The sequence below is a fragment of the Scyliorhinus torazame genome, chromosome 6 (genome assembly GCF_047496885.1).
Source record: "Scyliorhinus torazame isolate Kashiwa2021f chromosome 6, sScyTor2.1, whole genome shotgun sequence".
In the NCBI taxonomy this organism is placed as follows: domain Eukaryota; kingdom Metazoa; phylum Chordata; class Chondrichthyes; order Carcharhiniformes; family Scyliorhinidae; genus Scyliorhinus; species Scyliorhinus torazame.
The window spans coordinates 143,625,548-143,648,648 of record NC_092712.1 but is presented as its reverse complement, the minus strand read 5'-3'; the positions used below and the strand labels follow the sequence as shown (position 1 = coordinate 143,648,648).

General features: G+C 44.2%; 1 protein-coding gene across 11 annotated transcripts in view; it reads right to left on the bottom strand.

The window, feature by feature from the left end:
- The window catches only part of grb10b (growth factor receptor-bound protein 10b), a 484,722-nt gene that overhangs the window by 356,821 nt on the left and 104,800 nt on the right, over positions 1-23,101 (bottom strand). For 4 of the 11 annotated variants that reach the window (XM_072508844.1, XM_072508843.1, XM_072508849.1 and 1 more), the window contains exon 2: positions 11,563-11,699. The exons of 2 other annotated variants lie outside the window; for them this stretch is intronic. In XM_072508844.1, coding sequence (XP_072364945.1) covers positions 11,563-11,613 — 51 coding nt within the window. In that variant the 5' untranslated portion in view covers positions 11,614-11,699. Of the gene's footprint in view, positions 1-1,681; positions 1,755-5,492; positions 5,651-11,311; positions 11,451-11,562; positions 11,700-23,101 lie in introns of those variants that run through there. 5 more of the 11 variants (XM_072508850.1, XM_072508846.1, XM_072508847.1 and 2 more) reach the window with 5 other exon arrangements.

The window sequence follows — 23,101 nt, the reverse complement described above, 5'->3', positions numbered from 1 at the left end:
TCCTCCTCCCCCCCCCCCCCCTGCCACAACAGAGCATTGTTGACTGGGATTGGGAACATCATTGGAGGTCAATAAATGGGGAGCGATCATTGTTGGGGTTGGAGGGTGACAGAGGTGAACGTTGTTGAGGTTGAGGTGATGAGTATTTTGGGGGCAAGAGAGGGGTGAACATGGTCAGGATAAGGATGTGCAGTGTTTGGCATTTTAAAACATTACAAGTATATGAACCAAAGACAGATCTTAAGGGACATGTCATCCATCGATACGAACATATGAAATAGGAGCATAAGTTGGCTATTTGGTCCCTGCTCCATCATTCAATAGGATCGTGGTTTGTGTTTTGAGTTCTACATTCTCATCTACTCCCGATAACTTTTGATCCCCTTGCCTAACGAGGATCGATCTACCTGCCTTAAAATATTCAATGACCTCGTCTCCACTGCATTCTGAGGCAATGAGTTCCAAAGTCTCAAATTCTCCTCACCTGTCCTAACGGGGCAACTCTCGTTTTAAAACAATGCTCCCAGTTCTCGACTCACCCACAATAGGAATCATCCTTTTTACGCCCACCTCGTCAAGACTATTCAAGGTCTTATATACTTCAATCACCCTTTGCTCCAACTCCAGTAGAAACAAGGTCAGTCTGTCTAACCTTTTCTCATAAGACAACCCGTTCATTCCAAGTATCAATCTAGTAAAACTCCTCTGAACACCTCCAATGCATATACATATTTCCTTAAATGTGACCAAAACTGCACACAATATATTTGAGGTGTGGTCTCATCAAAGCCCTGAACAACTGAAGCATAACATCCTCCCTTCCATGTTCAATTTCTCTTGTCATAAAAAGGATAGTAGTCCATTAGCCTTCTTAATTACTTGCTGTACTTGCAAACTAACCTTTTGTGATTCATGCACCAGAACACCAAGATCGCTCTGCACCTCTAAATTCTGCAGTCATTCTCTGCTTAAGTAATACCGTTTATTTAATTCTTCCTGCCAAAATGAACTTCACATGCTCTCACATCATACTCCATTTGCCAGGTTTTTTGCCCATTCACTCAACCTATCTATATCCACCTGCAACCTCATGTCCTCTTCGTAACATAGTCTCCAAGCTTTCTTTGTACCATCTACAAATTTACCTACAATGTCCTAATTCCCCTCATCCAAGGCATTAATAGAAATTGTAAAATGTTGAGGCCCCAGCACAGGACCCCTGTGGCACTCCACTCGTCACATCCTGCCAATGGTAAAAAAATCATTTATGCATACTCTGTTGTCGGTCTGTCAGCATGCCAATCTTCCAGCCTGCTAATATGTCACCTCTACACCATGGGGTTTTATTTTCCACAATACCCTTTGATGTGGCACCTTATCAAATGCCTTCTGGAAATCCAGGTACAGCATGTCCACAGGATCTGTTGCTCATACAAAAGGACTCCAATAAATTGGTTGAACATGATTTCCCTTTTACAAAATCATGCTGACTCTTTACAATTACTTTTTCTCTTATGTGCTCAACTATAACCTCAATGATCGATTCGAACATCTTCCCAACAAGTTAACTTGCCTATAGTTTACTACCACCTCCCTTCTTGAATACGCAGGTTATATTTGATATTTTCCAGTCTGATGGAACATTTACAGAATCAAGAAGTATTGGAAAATTAACACCTACCACCTCATTGTGCACCTCTTTAATGTGAAAAAAGGGGTCGGGCTCAACTTCTCGACTCTACGAGTCGCCAGATCTGGAAGATGCAAAGGCTCAGACATAAAACCGTGAAGTGGGTAGTTACAATTGCAGTGAGAGTGTTCAAGCGATAGCCAAGCCATTAAAATGAAATGTTGAAAATTAGAATCACAGTCAGCAGTGAGCACACCTGTTCCATTACTGACAGGACATCTGGGACATGGTGTTTTCAATAGAGCACGTGGGAAAATGGAGATCAGTTATGGTCGCTCTGAATAATGGAGCAGGCCCGAGGAGCCATATTGTCTACTCTTGCTCCCATTCCTTATGTTGTCGTATTCTTTATTCAGAGTACTGAATCTCCATTCGAGCATGCCTGCAGCCCCCAGAATGCTTTTTAACAAATTATAATAATAGAGTTCACAGAATATGCCAAAGAATTAATGGCATGCTAATTTGGCAGGTTCTACAACAGTGTTCTGCTCCATCAGATAACCACTCAGGTGGTGCCAATGGAAATGACCTCCTGTAGGTCAGTCATTATCTTTTTTTATTCATTTACAGGATGTTGGCATCGCTAGTTCGGCCGGCATTTATTGCCCATCCCTAGTTGCCCTTCAGAAGGTGGTGGTGGGTTGCCTTCTTGAACCGCTGCAGTCTTTGAGCTGCAGGTACACCCACTGCGCTGTGAGGGAGGGAGTTCCAGGATGTTGCTCCAGCAACAGTGATGGGGTGGTGATATATTTCCAAGTCAGGGTGGCGAGTAACTTGGAGAGGAACCTCTAGGTGGTAGGGTGCCCAGGTATCTGCAGCTCTTATTCTTCTAGATGGTAGTGGTCATGCGTTTGGAAGGTTCTGTCCAAGGAACTTTGGTGAGTTACTGTGGTGCATCCTGTAGATGGAACACATGGCTGCCACTGTTCGTCGGTGGGGTTGAAAGTTTGTGAAAAGGAGAGCAATCAAGCGGGCTTCTTTGTCCTGGAAGTTACCAAACTTCTTGAGTGTTGTTGGAGCTGCACTAACCCAGGGAAGTAAGCAAAACGTCTGCAGCAGCTACCTTGCCAGGCTAGGTTTCAAAGTCTCCTTTCTGAAATCAGGAGTGCTCCAACAGAAATATTGAGCTGAATTTTCAAATGTCAGCGGCAGTACCCTGTTTTAATATCGAGGTGATTGAAGTACAGATGTACGTGACATCTTGCAATTGTGTTGGTAACATTACATCAGGAAGGAGTAGTGAGCAATGATAATTTAGTATTTATGGCTCTCACATGGTAGGCTTTTTTGCGAATGTGGTCCTTGCTTTAAAAATAGATTACTGGCCCAAACCCCAGGGTCCTAAAATTGATGGCTGCAAAGATATTGGATGCACCATTAATTTACCACATTCCTGACAGTCCGGAACAGTCCCTCTACATTAGAAGTTGGCACTTTTGAAGGAGGGAGAGCAAGAACGAACTACAGGTCAGTTAGCCTACAATTGTTGGGTAAATACTGAAATCTATTATTAAACAAACTTATCAATGCACTTAGAGCATAATCCGATTAGAATAAGTCAAGGTGGTTTTACTGAAAGGAAATCCTGAAGGACAGTTAACCCTACTGGCGCAGATAAAGGGGGATCCAGATGTAGTACACCTGGATATTTCCAAAAGGCATTTGATAAGGTGCTGCACAAAGGGTTAACTGACAAAATAAGGGCTCATGGAGTTGAGGGCAATACATTAGCATGGATAGAAGATTGGTTAACATATAGAAAACAGAGTGGACATAAGACATAGGAGCAGAATTTAGCCATTCACCCCATCAGGTCTGATCTCCTGCCTTCTCCCCATAACCCCTGATCCCCTTATTAATCAAGAACCTATCTATCTCTGTTTTAAAGACACTCCGTAATTTGGCCTCCACAGCCTTCTGCGGCAGAGTTCCACAGATTCACCACCCTCACGCTGAAGAAATTCCTCCTCATCTCTGTTTTAAAGGATCGTCCCTTTAATTTGAGATTGTGCCCTCTGGTTCTAGTTTTTCCTACTTGTGGAAATATCCTCTCCACGTTCACTCTATTCAGGATTCGCACTATCCTGCAAGTTTCAATAAGATCCCACCTCATCCTTCTAAACTCCAACAAGTACAGACCCAGAGTCCTCAACTGTTCCTCATATGACATGCTCTTCATTCCAGGGATCATTCTTGTGAACCTCCTCTGGACCCTTTCCAAGGCCAGCACATCCTTCCTTAGATAGAGGGCCCAAAAGTGCTCAAAATATTCCAAATGGGGTCTGACTCGAGCCTTCTCCAGCCTCAGAAGTACATCCCTGCTCTTATATTTTAGCCCTCCCGACATGAATGCTGACATTGAATTTGCCTTCATAACTGCTGACGGAACCTGCACGTTAACCTGAAGAGAATCTTGAACTAGGACTCCCAAGTCCCTTTGCACTTCTGATTTAAGCCTTTACTGATTTAGAAAATAGTACATAAATGACTTTTTCAAGTTGGCATGCAATGAATGGTGGAATGCTGCAAGGATCAGTGCCTGGACCCCAGCTATTTGCAATCTACTTTAAGAACTAGGAGGACAGAGTAATATATCTACATTTGTTGATGATAAAAAGCTAGATGGAAAAATAAGCTGTGAGCAGAGGCTGAAAATGGATAAGGGACAGTTTAGTGGACATCATGGGGACAGATGGAAGTGTAAAACATGGAAATGTGAAGTTGTTCACTTTGGTCATAAGAATTTTAAAAATCAGATTTTTTTTTCCCCCAGGTGACAAACTTGCAAGTGTTGACATTCAAAGACACTTGGGTATGTTGGTAAAAGGAATGCAGAAAATTAGCATGCAGGTGCAACATGCAAGTATGAAGGCAAATGGCATGTTGGTCTTTATTGGATTGGAGAACAAGAATAAAGTATTACTTAAGTTGTACAGGGTTCTGGAGTACTCCGCCCTATTTTGGTTTCCACATTGAAGAAAAGATATGCTTGCATTGGAGGCGGTACAGTGAAGGGTCACTAAACTGGTCCCTGGGATGAGAGATTTGTCCTATGATGAGAGGCTGAGTAAATGGAGTCCATTTTCTCTAGAGTTTAAAAGAATGAGAGGTGATCTCATTGAAACCTACAAAATTCTGCAGGGGTTTGATGGATGGATACTGGAAGAGTTGATCGACAAATCTAAAGACTGGCGACATAAAAAAAAAAAAAAAAAAAAAAAAAATCACATAAATCGGTACAGCGCAGGAGGCCGCTATTTGGCCCAGTATCTCTGCACTGGCTCTCCAAACGAGCATCATGACTATCATTCCCCTGTCTTTTCCCCGTACCCCTGCACATTAAGTCATCATTTAATGCCCTCTTGAATGCCTCAATTGAAGTAGTCTCCACCACACTTCCAGACAGTGCACTCCAGACTCAAACTACTCATCTGAAAAAGTTTTCCCTCACATCATACATGATTCTTGCGTAAATCACTTAAAATCAGGATAAGTAGCCGATCACTTAGGACTGAGACGAGGTGACATTTCTTCACTCAAGAGTTGTGAATCTTTGGAATTCTTTACCCTGGAGGGTTGTGGATGCTCCATCATTGAATAGATTGAAGGCTGGTACTGTTTGGTTTCTCATGGAATTCGGGGATATGGAAGCAAACGGAAGAATGAGTTGAAGCCCAAGATCAGCCATGATTGCAAGGAATGGTGGAGTAAGCTCAAACAGGTGTTCTACTCCTGCTTCTAATTTTTATGTTTTTGTTCCAGATTCTAACCGTTCACTGTGTAAATAAGCTTTCCTTCTCACCGTCATTGGCTCTCTTGGCAATCGCCTTAAATCCATTTTCTCTGGTTCTCATCGGAAGTTATCCTTGGGCTGACTCATATCTTTTCTGAATTCTCTAAAGTTTTCACATCCTTCCTCAAGTTTCATGTCCATACTTGGGCACAATATGCCAGTTGAGCCTGAACCAGCAACGAATAAAAGGATCATTGTTACAAGATCATCACTCAAAAGGTGAAAGAATCTCCCCATGACATTCAAATAGTAATATCATTAAATCCCTCTACCGTCAACATCCTGGAGGGATACCATTGACCAGAAACTGAACTGGACTAGCCACTGTGGCTACAAGAGCAAATCAATCAAAGGATGGGAATTCTGTTGAGTAACACTTCTCGACTCCCCAAAGACTGTCCAGCATCTACAAGGTACAAATCAGGAATGTAATGTAAACTCTCCAATTGCCTAGATGACTGTAGTTCCAACAACATTCCAGAAGCTCAACACCATCCAGGACAAAGCAGCCCACTTGATTGGCACCTCATCCACCACCATCATCATTCACTTCCTCTACCACAGAAGCACAGTCACAGCAGTATGTACCATCGAGAAGATGCACTGCAGCACTTACCAAGGCCCCTTCATTAACTTCCAAACCCACAAGCTCTTCCATCTAGAAGGAGAGGGGCAGAAATGCATGGAAATACCAGTACCTGCAAGTTCCCCTCCAAGCCAACACCATTCTGACATGGAACTATATCGCCATTTGTTCCTGTCGCCGAGTCAAAATCCTGGAACCCCTGTTCTAACAGCACAGTAGGTGTATTTCCATCACAAGGACTGCAGCAGTGCAAAAAGATAACTGATCACCACCTTCTGGGGGCAATTAATGCTGGATATCCTGTGAAGCGTTATTCAAAATCATTCCGAAGGAGTTGGCCACTCAGCCCATCGAGCCTGCTCTGCCTTTCAGCCTGATCCCGTGACATTCAAATAGTAATATCATTAAATCCCTCCGCCATCAACATCCTGGAGGGTTATCATTGACCAGAAACTGAACTGGACTAGCCACTGCGGCTACAAGAGCAAATCAAAGGCTTTTCAACCAAGCTTGTGATTGTGACCTTAACTACACTTCCCCAAGCCTCGCTTCCTTTTTTGACCAAAGATCTGTTCCAGTTAACCTTGAATATATTCAATGACCAATACAGCTCTCTCGGGAAGGCAATTTCAAAGAATAATGATGCTCAGAAAAATTCCTCTTCATCTCCAGCTTAAATGGGGCACTAAGGGATAATTTTACCATGGCCTTAACCTGCACATCATTGGGGTTATAAGTAAAGTCTCACCAATGTCTTGTCCATCATAATATCCTGAATTTCATACCCTCCGTCTCCAGTTCCGAATACAGTTTGTCTTTTAAACCACTTTAGCAAACTGCGCCGGCCCAATGATTTTATGCACATTTGCCCATAGATTCCCCTATTCCAGCAGCCTCGTCAGAATTGTACCCGTGACTTAACATTGCTCCTCCTGACTAATCCTTTCAAAGTTTTCTGCTTCACACTTCTCTATATTATATTTCCTCTGCCACAAGTCTGCCTATTCCACCAGCCTGCCCATGGCCTCTAGAACTCTCCGTATCCTCTTCGCAGCACACAATACATTCAAGTTTTGCATCATCTGAAAATTCTGAAATAGTGTCCTATGCACTCAAGTCAAGGTGATTAATATACATTAATAAAAGCAGGGATAGTATCAACTCCTATATACCTTTCTCAAGTGCAATAAACAACCATCCACCGCAAGTGTTTCCCATCACTCAGCCAATTTTGAATATATGCCACTATTATCCCTTTCTATTGGCTTCAACATTTGTTGCCAATCCTTTTATTTATTAAACACCTTTTGGTCCCTACTCATGAAAATGAAATGAAATGAAAATCGCTTATTGTCACAAGTAGGCTTCAAATGAAGTTACTGTGAAAAGCCCCTAGTCGTCACATTCCGGAGCCTGTTCGGGGAGGCTGGTACGGCAATTGAACCATGCTGCTGGCCTGCCTTGGTCTGCTTTCAAAGCCAGCGATTTAGCCCTGTGCTAAACAGCCCCTAACAACTATATTACCCTCATCAACCCCTCTGTTGCCTCATCGACTCAAATCAAGTTAAAATGATTTACCTTTTGACAAATCTTTATTGGCTTTCCTTAATTCATCCACACTTGTCCAAGTGACTGTTAATTTTGTCTCAAATTATTGTTTCCAACCGTTTCCCACCAAAGGTTAAACTTGCCATCACTTGCTTTATCCTTGCACATTTTTTTGTACAAGGGTGTAACATTGGAGTTCTCCAATCTTCTGTCACCATTCATGTCTTAAGAACAACTGGAAGGTTATGGCCACTGCCTCTGCATTTGCTACCTTCAAGACTCCAGCAATGGTGCCGAGGTGGAGATGGTTGACAGCTTCAAATTCCTAGGTGTGCACATCACCAATCTGCCTGGTCCACCACGGCGACACGACGACTATGAAAGCACAACTGCGCCTATACTTTCTCAGCAAACTAAGGAAATTCAGCATGTCCACATTGACTCTGACCAACTTTTACAGATGCACCACGGAAAGTATCCAATATGGCTGCACAACAGCCTGGTATGGCAACTGCTTGGCCCAAGTCCATAAGAAACTACAGAGAGTCATGAACACAGTCAAGTCCATCACTCGAACCTGCCTTCCATCCATTGAATGTCTACACCTCCCATTGCCTTGGGAAAGCAGGCAATATAATCAAAGACCCCTCGCACCTGGGTTATTCTCTCTTTCAACTCCTTCCATTGGGCAGGAGATACAACAGTCTGAGAACACACACCAACAGATTCAAAAACAGCTTCTTCCCCGCTGTTACCAGAATGACCCTCTGATGGACTGAACGGATATCTTCACACATCTTCTCTACTGAGTAGTACTGCGCTCCTTATGGTCACCCGTTGTCTGTGCCTAGGCATTTGCATCAAAACATTCATAAATGCACATTTTCTTTTCATGTATGGAATGATCTGTCTGGACTGTACGCAGAACAATACTTTTCACTGTACCTTGGTACATGGGACAATAAAACAAATCCAATCCATCCTAGGATGCATCCCACCTGGTCCTGGTGACTTATCAAATTTCAATGCAGCCAGCCTTTCTAACAATTATCAATTTTTAGCCCATCCAGGATCTCAACTTCTTCCTCTTTGACGTTGGCAGCATCTTATTCCTTGGTAAAGGCAGATACAAAGTACTCCTTTAGTACCTCAGCCATGCCCGCTACCTCAGTCTCTTCGCATATTCTCCCTTTGTCACTCTTCTTTCCTTCATCAGTTACCCTCTAAACTTTCTAGAAACAGCACTTGCATTACCATGGCATCTGTCATACAAATATGCACCTTTTTCTGTTCCATTTTACTCTTTTGTAATCCATTAATTGCTTACTCTCCCTTTCTTCCTTTTAGGGGATGTACCTCACTTGTACCCAAATCTAAAACATCTCGAAAGCAAGGGTTTGGAAAAGTTCCACCTGAGCAGTGACATTTTACTGATTTTTTTGGCTGCCTTGTTGAAGATAATCTCAGTAATTGCACTACCTTTCTCCAAGTGGAGCCAAGATTGAATAAACCAATCTGCTGTTCTTTTATGCAAACATACGCTCAATAGTCATGAATCTTGTCTGAAGAGAAAATCTGGTTTGGTGAATATATCCTTAAGAAAAGGTGATTTAAAAAAAAATGTATTAACAGTCCAGGGTGATGAGTGCACATTAGGAATTTGACTGAATTTCAAAAAATCATACAGCAATGCAAAACATTAGTGATTTAAATTTTACAATGACATTTATCAATACACCAGAGGGCACTCTGCTTCGAAAGGTTTCCCACAAAATTGTAAAAAATAAAATGCTAGAATAACGGTAATATAATTTGAAGATTTTTTTCTGATATTTTATCGCAGTAAATGGTATTAACTGACATTTACTTTGTTTCTTCAGTTTAATTTTAGTACAGAAAACAAATTAAATCTGCACATCTAGAAAAGTACATAGATTAGCATTTCTGAATACCAAGATTGAATTAAACTAACAGTAATCTGTTTCCTGGAACCTAATCCATCAGATCTGATGACTACTAAAGTTAAGAAATGCATTTTTGGGACCATTCCTACTGTACATTCAATATTGTAAGATTGAAATATATACCTCCAGATCAATTTATTGATATATTGGACCATGAGTATGCCATGCAGGTCCTCAAGGTTCCTTCACCATTAAATTAGATAATTGTTGGTCTGTATCTTAACTCTATTTACCTGCCTTGATTCCACATCCCTTAAAAACCTTTGATTAGAAAAAAAAATTCATACCAGATCTCAAATTAATTTAGCTAGCATCTTCTGCTTTTTGCAAAACTATTTCACACTTCTATCACCCTGCATGAAGTAGTGTTTCCTAACCTCTCTCCTGATAAACCCAGTGATTTGAAGACAATGTCCACTTGCCTCGACCCCCCTTCTCTTTCAGAATCCGGGTTGGTGATTATTTTGATTTAATTTAATTTAATTTAATTTAATAATCTTTGTTGTCACAAGTAGGCTTACATTAACACTGCAAATAAAGTTACTGTGAAAAGGCCCTAGTCGCCACATTCCTGTTCGGGTACACGGAGGGAGAATTCAAAATGTCCAATTCACCTAACACCATGTCTTTCGGGACTAGTGGGAGGAAACCAGGGCAACCGGAGGAAACCCACGCAGACACAGGAAGAACATGCAGATTCGGCACAGACAGTGACCCAAGCCAGGAATCGAACCTGGGACCCTGGTGCTGTGAAGCAACATGCTAACCACTGTGCTGCCGTGCCACCCACTTTCAGTCAGATGTTCTTCTATTACATCTTCGAGGAATTTCATTATCTTTCTCCTAGCAACATTAAGTTAACTGGTCTATAGTTCCCTGGACTAAGTTCATCTCCCTTTCGTGTACAAGGTTTAGATTCACGGTCCATCCAAACTTCTTTCAACAAACCATCTGAATCAGGAGTATTATTTGTTTCAGATACAATTTATGAATCAATTATTGCCCTGCTTTCCATCTTAATTATCTTAATATCTCCTTTGATCTCCTCTAATCATGTCCACCATGTGAATCTCCTTATTGAAAAGTTATTTCAGCTGAGTAGCTAATATTGCTGCCATAGTTCCATTACCTGCAAGGTTAACAGCCATGTGTCTGTATTGTATCCTAACTCCATTTACCTGTCTTGGCGGCACATCTCTTCAAAACCTTTGGTGAGGGAAACCTATTGATATCAATTGTCAAAATAATTGAGCGAGCATATTTGTGATCCCAAAATCCTGATTTTCATATCCGTACATTTTGTTAAAATAATGACTTGATCATTTAATTGTTTCTCTTTGCTCTCCTAATTGCTTTTGTCTTCTGACAAATTCTAATTCTTACCTTTATTGTCTAGGTATGTGCTGTATGCATCTTCCTTTGGTTTCAGATTTACCATATTTCTTCATTCATCCATGGTGTGCCATTACTGGCTAATTTGTTCTTGTTTTTTCTTTGGATCCCTCCCTCCAGGGCTCTACCATTATTTTAAATGTTTCCCACTGTTGTTTTCATGTGTATCTGTCGCTATGTTTCAGTATATTTTTCCTTTGAAACCACCTTTTTTCAATTTATTACTGTGGATTATGTTCTTTTCAATTATGTTCAGACCACTATAGTCTGCATGTTTCAAGACACTTTTGATGAGCTAGTTCAAAGCTTAAAGCTACACGGAAGGTTGAGCAGTATACCTTCAAAACAGTTTCACCAAGAGGGCGTAACCAAGAATGATCAGGATACATTTTCAATTCAAGTGCTTTTAAGTTAGAGAAATTTGCAGATCTTCTCTTGTAATCAAAGCTTCAGTGATATTCAAGCCTTCCTTAAAATCTGTTATGGTGATGACCAAGAATTAACAGAACAAAGATTAGATAGCCATATCTAATTATTATTCATACATTTATTAGTTAAAATGACAAAAATAAATAAGCAATTGCCCAACCTGATAGTAGGGATGGTGTAGAAAAGAGTCTGGGCAGCCTGCCAAAGCCATGTTGATTTTTCTCTTCAACTAAGAATATTCCACATAAATGGCATCCACGTTTAAGAGTAATATTGAGAATAATCTGGCAATTTCAGCTGCAGAAACAGACAACATTCAGTGAATTCCAAATTCTTTACTGTGCTGATTGACTACAAGGATAGCTAACTTTTGATCATGCGGCTGACTCAAATAACACCAAATCCTTATCGGTAATAAGGACAATATGATCAGGATGAACATGTTGGAAATTGTTCAAGGAACAGCTACTCTTACAAATCAGGGAAAAATCTTTTGTGCGGACGCTCAGCAGACATGCCACTTATGTCATATTTGAGTGCTTGACTTTACATTAAATTCAAGAGTTGCATGTAAAGTGCATTATTCACCTGCACCTCACCAGTATCAATATAATGATTCCAAAAGCAGGACAGCAATTACTGACTCTCTCAAAACCTATAAATTTAGACGGCCCATCAGGAATATAGTAAATACTCACCTGGATGGATGTAGCTACAGCACTCTGAGAAACTAGATATTATTCAGAGCTCCAATTGGCCCAAACCCACTGTTCTTTGGATGGTTATATACAAGATGCACTGGGAAACCCCTCAGAAGTCCCCGTGCACCGACTAAATGGGAATTTCCCGTGAAGTTTCAACTTCCGTTGGATAGTGACCCAATGTCTGGAACCCTCCAAAACTCCAATTTAAAGTCGGAGATGCCACATCCCCCACCACCTTTGAGCCAATTACGCCACCAAATCAGAATACAACCCCTGCACAACTTTGTCATTTCTGTAACATTTGTCTGACCTACGAACATGCAAATTAAGAGTCAAGCATTTTACCACTGTAGCCTGCTCCATAAGACCATAAGACATAGGAGCAGAATTAGGTCAGTCGGCCCATTGAGTCTGCTCCATCATTCAATCATGGCTGATATTTTGCTCATTCCCATAATCCCTGAACCCCTTATTAATCAAGACCCTATCTATCAGTCTTCAAGACACTCAGCGATTTGGTCTTCACAGCCTTCTGCGGCAAAGAGTTCCACAGATTCACCACCCTCTGGCTGAAGAAATTCCTCCTCATTTGTTTTAAAGGATCGTCCCTTTAGTCGGAAATTGTGTCCTCTGGTTCTAGTTTTTCCTACAAGTGGAAACATCCTCTCCACGTCCACTCTATTCAGGCCTGGCAGTATCCTGTAAGTTTCAATAATATCCCACCTCATCCTTCTAAATTCCAACGAGTACAGACGCAGAGTCCTCAACTGTTCCTCATACGACAAGCTCTTCATTCCAGGGATTATTCTTGTGAACCTCCTCTGGACCCTTTCCAAGGCCTGTACATCCTTCCTTAGATACGGGGCCCAAAACCGCTCTCAATACTCCAAATGGGATCTGACCAGAGCCTTATATAGCCTCAGAGGTACATCCCTGGTCTTGTATTCCAGCCCTCTCGACAGGAATCCTAACATTGCATTTGCCTTCCTAACTATCGATTGAACCTGCATATTTACCTTAACAGAATCGTGAACAAGGACTTCTAAGTCCCTTTGTGCTTCTGATTTCCAAAGCATCTCCCCATTTAGAAAATAGACTATGCCTCCATTTCTCCTTCCAAAGACCATAACCTCACGCTTTTCCACATTGTATTCTATCTGCCACTTCTTTGCCCACTCTCCTAGCCTGTTCAAGTCCTTCTGCAGCCTGCATGCTTCCTCAATACTACCTGCCCCTCGACAGATCTTTGTATCATCTGCAAACTTAGCAACAGTGCCTTTAGTTTCTTTTTACAGATCTTTTTTTAAAAATATATTTTAAAGTTTTTCGATCAACCAAGAATTTTCCATTTTTACAACTTTGTAACATATATACATTGATCGTTTTTAAAATAATATATTAACTAACGGCAAGTGCCAACACAAATAAAAATAAAAACGAAAAGAAATAGTAACATTGAGAAGATAACTCTGAACAACAAATATGTAACAACACACAAAAAAAACCCAAAGACCCGAATACACCCTCCCCCTGGGTTGCTGCTGTTGTCTTTCCCATTTTCCCTTATCGCTCTGTGAGATAGTCGAGGAACGGTTGCCACCGCCTGGTGAACCCCTGAGCCGAACCTCTTAGTGCGTACTTTATCCGCTCCAATTTTATACACCCTGCCATATAGTTTATCCAGGCCTCCACGCCCCGGAGTTTAGCTTTTTTCCACATAAGTAGAATCCTTCGCCGGGCTACTAGGGACGCAAAGGCCAGAACATCGGCCTCTCTCGCCTCCTGCACTCCCGGCTCATCTGCAACCCCGAATATAGCCAACCCCCAGTTTGGTTCGACCCGGACCCCCACCACCTTTGAAATCACTTTTGCCACACCCACCCAGAACCCGTGCAATACCGGACATGACCAAAACATGTGGGTGTGGTTCGCAGGGCTTCCCGCGCACCTCCCGCACCTATCCTCCACCCCAAAAAACCTGCTCAATCTTGCTCCCGTCATATGCGCCCTGTGTAGTACCTTGAATTGGATCAGGCTGAGCCTGGCACACGAGGACGAGGAATTTACCCTACTTAGGGCATCTGCCCACAGCCCTTCCTCAATCTCTTCCCCCAGCTCCTCCTCCCATTTTCCTTTCAGTTCCTCTATCATAGTCTCCCCCTCATCTCTCATTTCCCTGTATATATCGGACACCTTACCATTACCCACCCATGCCCCAGAAATCACTCTGTCCTGGATCCCTTGCGCCAGGAGCTGCGGAAATTCCCTCATCTGTCGCCTCACAAATGCCCTCACTTGCATATAACGAAATGCATTCCCAGGTGGCAACCCGTATTTTTCTGTCAGTGCTCCCAGACTCGCGAACGTCCCGTCCAAGAACAAATCCTTCAGTTGCGCAATTCCTGCTCGCTGCCAAGATTGAAATCCCCCGTCTATCCTTCCCGGGACGAACCTGTGGTTGTTCCTTATCGGGGACCACACTGAGGCCCCCGTCACTCGCCTATGTCGTCTCCACTGCCCCCAAATCTTCAGAGTCGCCACCACCACTGGGTTTGTGGTGTGCCTTTTCGGGGAGAACGGCAGCGGCGCCGTTGCCAGTGCTTTTAAGCTAGTTCCCCTACAGGACGCCATCTCCAGCCTTTTCCACGCCGCTCCTTCTTCTTCCCTCATCCACTTACATATCATAGACACGTTAGCGGCCCAATAATAATCACAGACTCGGCAGTGCCAATCCCCCTCTATCTTTACTGCGCTGCAAGAACCCACTCTTTACCCTTGGGGTCTTTCCGGCCCACACTAAGCTCATGATGCTCCTGTCCACCTTCTTAAAAAAAGGTCTTTGTAATCAGCATGTGGAGGCACTGAAACACAAAAAGAAACCTCGGGAGGACCACCATTTTAACCGCCTGCACCCTGCCCGCCAATGACGGGGCACCATATCCCACCTCTTAAAGTCCTCCTCCATCTGCACTACCAGTCGTGTCAAGTTAAGCTTATGCAAGGTTCCCCAGTCCCTGGCCACCTGGATCCCTAAATACCGGAAATCTCTTGTTAGCCTCCTCAGCGGCAGCTCATCTATTCCCCTGCCCTGTTCCCCGGGGTGCATCACAAACAGTTCACTCTTCCCCATATTCAGTTTGTATCCCGAAAACTCTCCAAACTCCGAGTGTCTGCATTATCTCAGGCATCCCTTCCACTGGGTCCGCGACATATAACAGCAGATCTTCCGCGTATAATGACACCCGATGTTCTTCTCCTCCTCTAAGTACCCCTCTCCACTTCCTAGAGCCCCTCAGCGCTATGGCCAATGGCTCAATTGCCAACGCAAACAGTAACGGGGACAGGGGGCACCAGTCTTGTGCCCCTATATAGTCTGATCGTTGCCTGTTCGTAATCACACTTGCCACCGGGGCCCCGTATAGGAGCCGAACCCATCTAATGAACCCCTCTCCAAATCCAAATCTCTTCAGTACCTCCCACAAGTAGTCCCACTCCACTCTATCAAATGCCTTCTCTGCATCCATAGCCACCACTATCTCCGCCTCACCCTCCGGTGGGGGCATCATCATCACCCCCAACAACCTCCGTATATTGGTATTCAATTGCCTCCCTTTAACAAATCCTGTTTGGTCACCATGCACCACCCCAGGGACACAGTCCTCTATCCTGGTCGTCATCACTTTGGCCAATAACTTGGCATCTACGTTCAGGAGGGAGATGGGCCTGTATGACCCGCACTGCAGCGGGTCTTTGTCTCTTTTCAGGATCAGCGATATCGTCGCCTCCGACATCGCCGGGGGTAGTGTCCCCCTTTCCTTAGCCTCATTGAAGGTTCTCGTCAAGAGTGTGGCCAGCAGGTGTACATATTTCCTATAGAATTCCACCGGGAACCCATCTGGTCCCGGGGCCTTCCCTGCCTGCATGTTCCCGATTTCCTTTACCACCTCCTCTACCTCAATCTGCACTCCCAGTCCTGTCCTCTCCTGCTCCTCAACCTTCGGGAACTCCAACTGGTCTAGGAAATGCATCATTCTCTCTTTCCCTTCCGGGGGTTGGGCCTTATACAACCTCTCGTAGAATACCTTAAATACCCCGTTCACCCTCTCCGCTCTCTGTTCCATCCTTCCCTCCTCATCTCTAACTCCTCCGGTCTCTCTCGCCGCCCCCCTCTTCCTAAGTTGTTGGGCCAGCAGTCGGCTCGCCTTCTCTCCGTATTCATACTGTACTCCCTGTGCCTTCCTCCACTGCGTCTCCGCCTTACCCGTGGTCAACAAGTCAAAGTCCGTGTGTAGTCTCCGTCTTTCTCTGTGTAGCCCATCGTCCGGAGCCTCCGCATATTGCCTATCCACCCTCAGAATCTCCCCAATCAGTCTCTCCCTTTCTTTACCCTCTTGTTTCCTCTTATGGGCCCTTATGGAAATCAGCTCCCCTCTCACCACCGCCTTCAGCGCCTCCCAGACTACTCCCACCTGGACCTCTCCGTCATCATTGACCTCTAGGTATCTTTCAATACATCCCCTCACCCTTCCACATACCCCCTCGTCCGCCAACAGTCCCGCCAACAGTCCCATGTCCAATCTCCAAAGTGGGCGTTGCTCCTTTCCCTCCCCTAGTTCCAGATCTACCCAATGTGGGGCATGATCGGAAATGGCTATAGCCGGGTACTCCGCTCCTGCCACCTTCGGGATCAACGCCCTTCCCAGGACAAAGAAATCTATCCGGGAGTACACTATGAACGTGGCAGAAGAAGGAAAACTCTTTACTCCTCGGTCTAGTAAATCTCCAGGGATCCATTCCTCCCATCTGCTCCATAAAGCCCTTAAGCACCTTGGCCGCTGCCGGCCTCCTCCTGGTCCTCGATCTGGACCGGTCCAGCCCTGGGTCCAGCGCCGTGTTGAAGTCCCGTCCGTCCGTCCGTCGTCGCCCCCCCCCCCGTCCCCATTACCAACTTTCCCATCTCCAGGTCTGGGATGCGCCCCAACATACGCTTCATAAAGTTCGCATCATCCCAGTTCGGGGCATATACGTTCACCAGCACCACCGCTTCACCTTGCAATCTGCCACTCACCATCACATACCTACCCCCACTGTCCGCCACTATGGTCTTCGCCTCAAACGATACCAGTTTCCCCACCAATATTGCCACCCCTCTATTTTTCGCATCCAAGCCCGAGTGGAATACCTGTCCCACCCATCCTTTTCTTAATCTGACCTGATCCGCCAGTTTCAGGTGCGTCTCTTGAAGCATAACCACGTCTGCCTTTAGCTTCTTTAGGTGCGCAAATACCCTTGCCCTCTTAATTGGCCCATTCAACCCTCTCACGTTCCACGTGATCAACCGGGTTGGGGGGGCTCTTTTACCCCCCCCCCCCCCCACCTCGTCGACTAGCCATCCCCTTTTTTAAACCAGCTCCTCACCCGGTTCCCACGCAACCGCTTGTCCCCCAGACAGCACCCTCCCGTCCAGACCATCCCATCCCGTAACAGCTCCCCCTTCCCCTTATCAGCAGCAACCCAGTTAATACACGCCCCCCCCCCTCCCCCACGCTAGATCCCGCTCTAGCTTGATTGCACCCCCATATTGCTTCCCGGAGTCAGCAAACTCTGGCTGACCTCTGCTTCCCCAGTTTATCCTTAGCCTCCCTGCCTGTGAGGCCCCCTCGTTCCTACGCCCCCCTTTTCCCGCCACACTTTCCATATCGCGGGAACAGACCCCGCGCTTCCCTCTCGGCCCCGCCCCTAATGGCACAGCTCCCTCTCTCCTTCCCCACCAGCGCCCACATTTCTTCGTGTCCCCCTCCTTCGAGGGGAAGAAATTCCCCCATCTGATTTACAATTTCTGCCACCACCTCGCTACTTCATTCCAAACATCCTTTCCCAAATCTAGTCCAACTTCTCCTCTTGAATGAATGTCCACGCCTCCTCTGCCGTCTCGAAGTAGTGGTGTTTGCCCTGGTGTGTAACCCACAGTCTTGCCGGCTGCAACATTCTGAATTTCACTTTCTTCCTGTGGAGCACCGCCTTGGCCCGATTGAAACTCTCCCTCCTTCTCGCCACCTCCGCACTCCAATCCTGGTACACGCGGATCACCGCGTTCTCCCATCTGCTGCTCCGTGTCGTCTTAGCCCATCTCAGGACCATCTCCCTGTCCTTGTAGCGGTGGAATCTCACCACTATTGCTCGCGGTGTTTCCCCGGCCTTTGGTCTTCTCATGAGGACCCGGTATGCTCCCTCCACTTCCAGGGGGCCCGTCGGGGCCTCAGCTCCCATTAAGGTATGGAGCATCACACTCACGTATGCCCCAACGTCCGCTCCCTCTGCCCCTTCGGGAAGACCCAAAATCCTTAAGTTCTTCCTCCTCAAGCTATTTTCCAGGGCTTCCAATCTCTCCATACACCTCGTGTAGCGCCTCGTGCGTCTCCGTCTTCACCACCAAGCCCTGTATCTCGTCCTCATTTTCGGCAGCTTTTGCCTTCACTCCACGGAGCTCCATCTCTTGGGTCTTTTGCGTCTCCTTCAGCCCCTCAATCACCTGCAGCATCGGCGCCAGCACCTCCTCTTGAGCTCCTCCACGCATCGCCGGAGGAACTCCTGCTGTTCCAGGCCCCATACCAACTGAGCTCCCTCAGCCGCCATCTTGCTTCTCCCTTCCCTTCTCTGCCACTGCTCCAGAGGATCCTCCACAATCTGGCCACTACTATCACTTCTTTTCATCCACACCCAGGAGGTCTCCTTCCTATGTTGCCTCACACTGGGTTTAGCCTTTGAAAATTTCCGTTGGGGCTCCCGATAAGAGCCCAAAAGTCCGTTGAAACGGGAGATGCCGAAACGTGCGACTTAGCTAGTCATCGCCACACCCGGAAGTCTTTTTACAGATCATTAATGTATATTGTGAAAAGTTGTGGTCCCAGCACCGATCCGAGGCACACCACTAGTCACTGGCTGCCAACTTGAAAAAGACCCTTTTATCCCCACTCTCTGCCTTTTGCCAGGTAGCCAATCCTCTATCCATGCCAGGATCTTACCCTCAACATCATGGGCTCTTCAGTCTCCCATGTGGCACCTTATCACATGTTTTAAAGGATTGTTTTAAACATGTCCTGGAAATCTAAATAAATCACGTCCACTGGTTCTCCTTTGTCTAACTTCCTTGTTACTTCCTCAAAGAACTCTAACAGATTTGTCAGACATGACCTCCCATTGACGAAGCCGTGCTGACTCAGTCCTATTTTATGATGCACTTCCAAGTACTCCGCGATTTCAACTTTAATAACGAATTCTAAAATCTTACGAAAGACCAAAGTTAGGCTAATCAGTCTATAATTTCCGTCCTCTGCCTCCCTCCCTTCTTAAACAGTGGTGCTACATCCACCATTCAATATGATAATCTGATTGTGACCTCAACTCCACTACCTCCCTGCTTTCTAGACACTTCAACTCTTTTGCCAATCAAAAATCTATCTAATTCAGTCTTTAAAATATACAATGCCCTTTGCCACCAATCTCCCGTGGCCCACAAAGAAAAATGTCTCATCTGTCTAAAATGAGAGATCCCTTATTTTCAAGCTGTATCCCACACAAGGGGAAATATCCTTTCAACATCCACCTTGTTAAGACCCCTCAGGATCTTTATGTTTCAAGAAGATCGCCTCTCATTCTTCTAAACTCTAATGGATACAGGCCCAATATCTGTCCAACCTGTCATTCCAGGAATCAGTCGAACTAACCTTTTATCAACTGTTTCTAATGCAATAATGTCCTTTCTTAAATAAGGAGACTAGCACTGCACACAGTACTCTAGCAGTGGTCTCACCAACACCATGAAGTTACCCAAAGTTTTTCTGCCCATTTCTAAACTCAGAAAATCCCACTCATAAGATCATAAGGATCATCATAGGAACAGAAGTAGGCCATTTGGCCCCTCGAGCCTGCTCCGCCATTCAATAGGATCATGGCGGATCTGACATTCCTCACATCCACTTTGCTACCCTTTCCCCGTAAGCCTCGATTCCCTTACTAATTAAAAATCTATCTCAGCCCTAATTATGCACAAGGATACTGCCCCCACAGCACACGAGTTCCAAAGAAACGGGTCCCTCTGAGAAAGGAAATTCTTCTTTATCTGAAGTCTTAAATTAGCTCCCCTTTATTCTGAGACTATGCCTCCTGGTCCTAGACTCTCCCAAAAGGGGAAACATGCACTCTGAAAAGCCCCTTTAAGAATCCTATATGTTTCAAGGAGATAATCTCTCATCCTTCCAAATTCTAAATAGTGGAGTCTCTGATTCTATGAAGAGACTTGGTAAAACCTACCTTTTTTTGGCATCTGACCAGATATCTCCTTGGGTGACCTGGAGCCCGACTTGGTTTTAAAATACTCCTACGAAGTGCCTTGGACAATTTATGTTAAAGGCATTACATAAATAAAAAATTGTCACGTTTGTTCTCATGAAAGAAGGTCCAATTTATCAAAAGTTTCTTAAGATCCTTAAACCGTATTGGACCCACTATAAATCCTACTGATGGTGTGCAATACAACATGCACCCAATTAAGTCTAGGTTTTATGTGGACTAATTATCAACGCCTATCTTTTACAGTCTGCATCCAGAAATAAAACCAGAATTCCAGTACCTTTTGCAAAAATTTTTTTTACATTAACTAGAGATGCTCCCTTTAATGTGCTAAATGTAGGAATTTCAGATATATTATATTATATGTAGTTAGTACAGGAAGGACTACAAGCCTGAATCAGTAGGTGGCTGCTGCAGTCATGTTTTTTAAAATCCTTGGAGAAAGAGGTTGCAATTAAAGCGTGGTAAAAGTTGGGCTATTGGAATTTTGCTATACAAATATGGTTCCCTGAGGAATAGATAATGGGAGGATCCAGGGGTTGAAACAGTTAGGTGTTGAAAACTCAGATTTGCCTGTGATCCGGAAATGAGCAGTTTCTGAAAGTCTGGTAGATAAAACAGTACTCAGACAGGCAATAATCTGCAGGCTCGCTCTCCTCCGAGCAGTCTTTAAAAGGATTTCCATTAAGTAAGTATTCCTGGGGTTGGTAATTGTATTTAAAAGTAGATTTTGACCCAAGATGAGTATTGTTTGAGTGGAGATAAAAGATGGCAGTTCGACGTTACTTTTTCATTGTATTGCTAAGGATTAAATGGGTAATTGTAAACTGCTTCCTTGTACGAGATTGAAGCTATTTTAATCCTGTATTAGTAATAAAGTTTGTTTTAATATACTATACCTCTATTTGTGCACGGAATCACTCTTGGAGTAAGGTATCCTTTCCTCATAGTCTTACAAATTAAAATATTTAGGATTTCTGTCCTGTATCCTGGTTTGGTCCAGGATTAGAGCCAATACTCCCAAATCAAGACTCCCTACATGTTCACCCACATGGATCGTATCACCAGATTACAGCAAAGTTTCCACTCTTGGTATTATTAAGGTGCATCTTGAGGAAGAGTTCTTCATGATGTATATGCTCGTAGGAATTCCATTCTTTCTTCATTTATTTACTCTGTTTCAAATAACAGGATTGTTATTCATACTCACCTATTTAACCCAACTGTAAATTTTCTGTTCTATATGCATTCCATATGAGATATGTAATGCACGAGCGACCAAGGTGAAGTCTTCTTCAAAACAAAAATTTAAACTTCCAACAATATTTAATTTTTAATTCTCTTGTTTAAGTTGTGCATTGCTACACAACCTGAAAATGTTTGTTCTTTTAAATATTGCGATTCACCCTGAACAAAATATTTTAACATTTTTGGGGTTAGTGCTATTCTGTGAAGCAGGATTGTGGTGTGTGTATGTGACTACAAACAAATTGGCTGCAAGGATTAAAGCATCAAAAGGGTCTAGATGTGAGGCGCAGGTATTTGAAGTGCATAAGGCCGAGTTGGATGTTCTACAGATAATTAAGACATGGGTAGAAATTTGCATTTGGAAATAAAGGCAGCTTGTGGCGTTTGGGTGTTAAATTTCAATGGGAAGTAAAAAGGGGTTTACAACTGGGAAAATATCATAAATAAATAAGACAAAGTTATTCAATTTTATTTTACCCAAAAGTGGCAGCCATAAGGAGAATACAAAAGTTATTTCGAAGAAGGACAAGGACAATGGGAAAAGATGAAAAAAGAAATTTAACAACCAAACACCACAAGCCGCCTTTTTTTCCCCAAATGCAAATTTCTGGGAGCTCTGTTGGGTTAGCCTCCTGGAGTGTGCTCTCTACTGGCAGAGAGCTGTGAAAAGGAGCAGAGTGAAGCAGTTTTCAGCCAACCCAGAAAAGTGTCTGTTTTTTTACCCCCCAGAAAGCACATTTTTGAAATTATGATCCCAGATCAGAATCCCAATCTTTTTTTCTTCATTTGTAAAACTGAGGAAAGGACCTTTCACACCAGGAGTCATTCTATACAGAAATAGGGATATGGTATATTAAAACAAATTTTTATTAACAAGTATTAAACTACCTGAACATCACAAAAATATAGCTTACAATTACCAGTTAATCAATGCTTAATAAAGTAAAAGGAAACACTAAGGTCTAGCGGATACCTTCTCTACCTTTAATGAAACAAAACCATCATAGGTCAGAGAGAGGTGGGGGGGGGGGGGGGGGGGGGAGAGAGAGAGAGGTGGGAGAGAGAGAGAGAGAGAGAGAGAGAGAGAGAGGTGGGAGAGAGAGAGGGAGAGAGAGAGAGAGGGAGAGAGAGAGAGAGGGAGAGAGAGAGGTGGGAGAGAGAGAGAGGTGGGAGAGAGAGAGAGGTGGGAGAGAGAGAGAGGTGGGAGAGAGAGAGAGAGAGAGAGAGAGGTGGGAGAGAGAGAGAGAGAGAGAGGAAGAAAGAGGGGGAGATGGGGGGAGGGGGGGGAAGATAGAGAGGGAGGGGGGGGAAAAGAGAATAGAGAGACAGGTGGAGAGGCTCTTGCCTCTCATTCCACCCTCTGTGCGCCCGAATTCACCCCTTACTCCGGTTTTA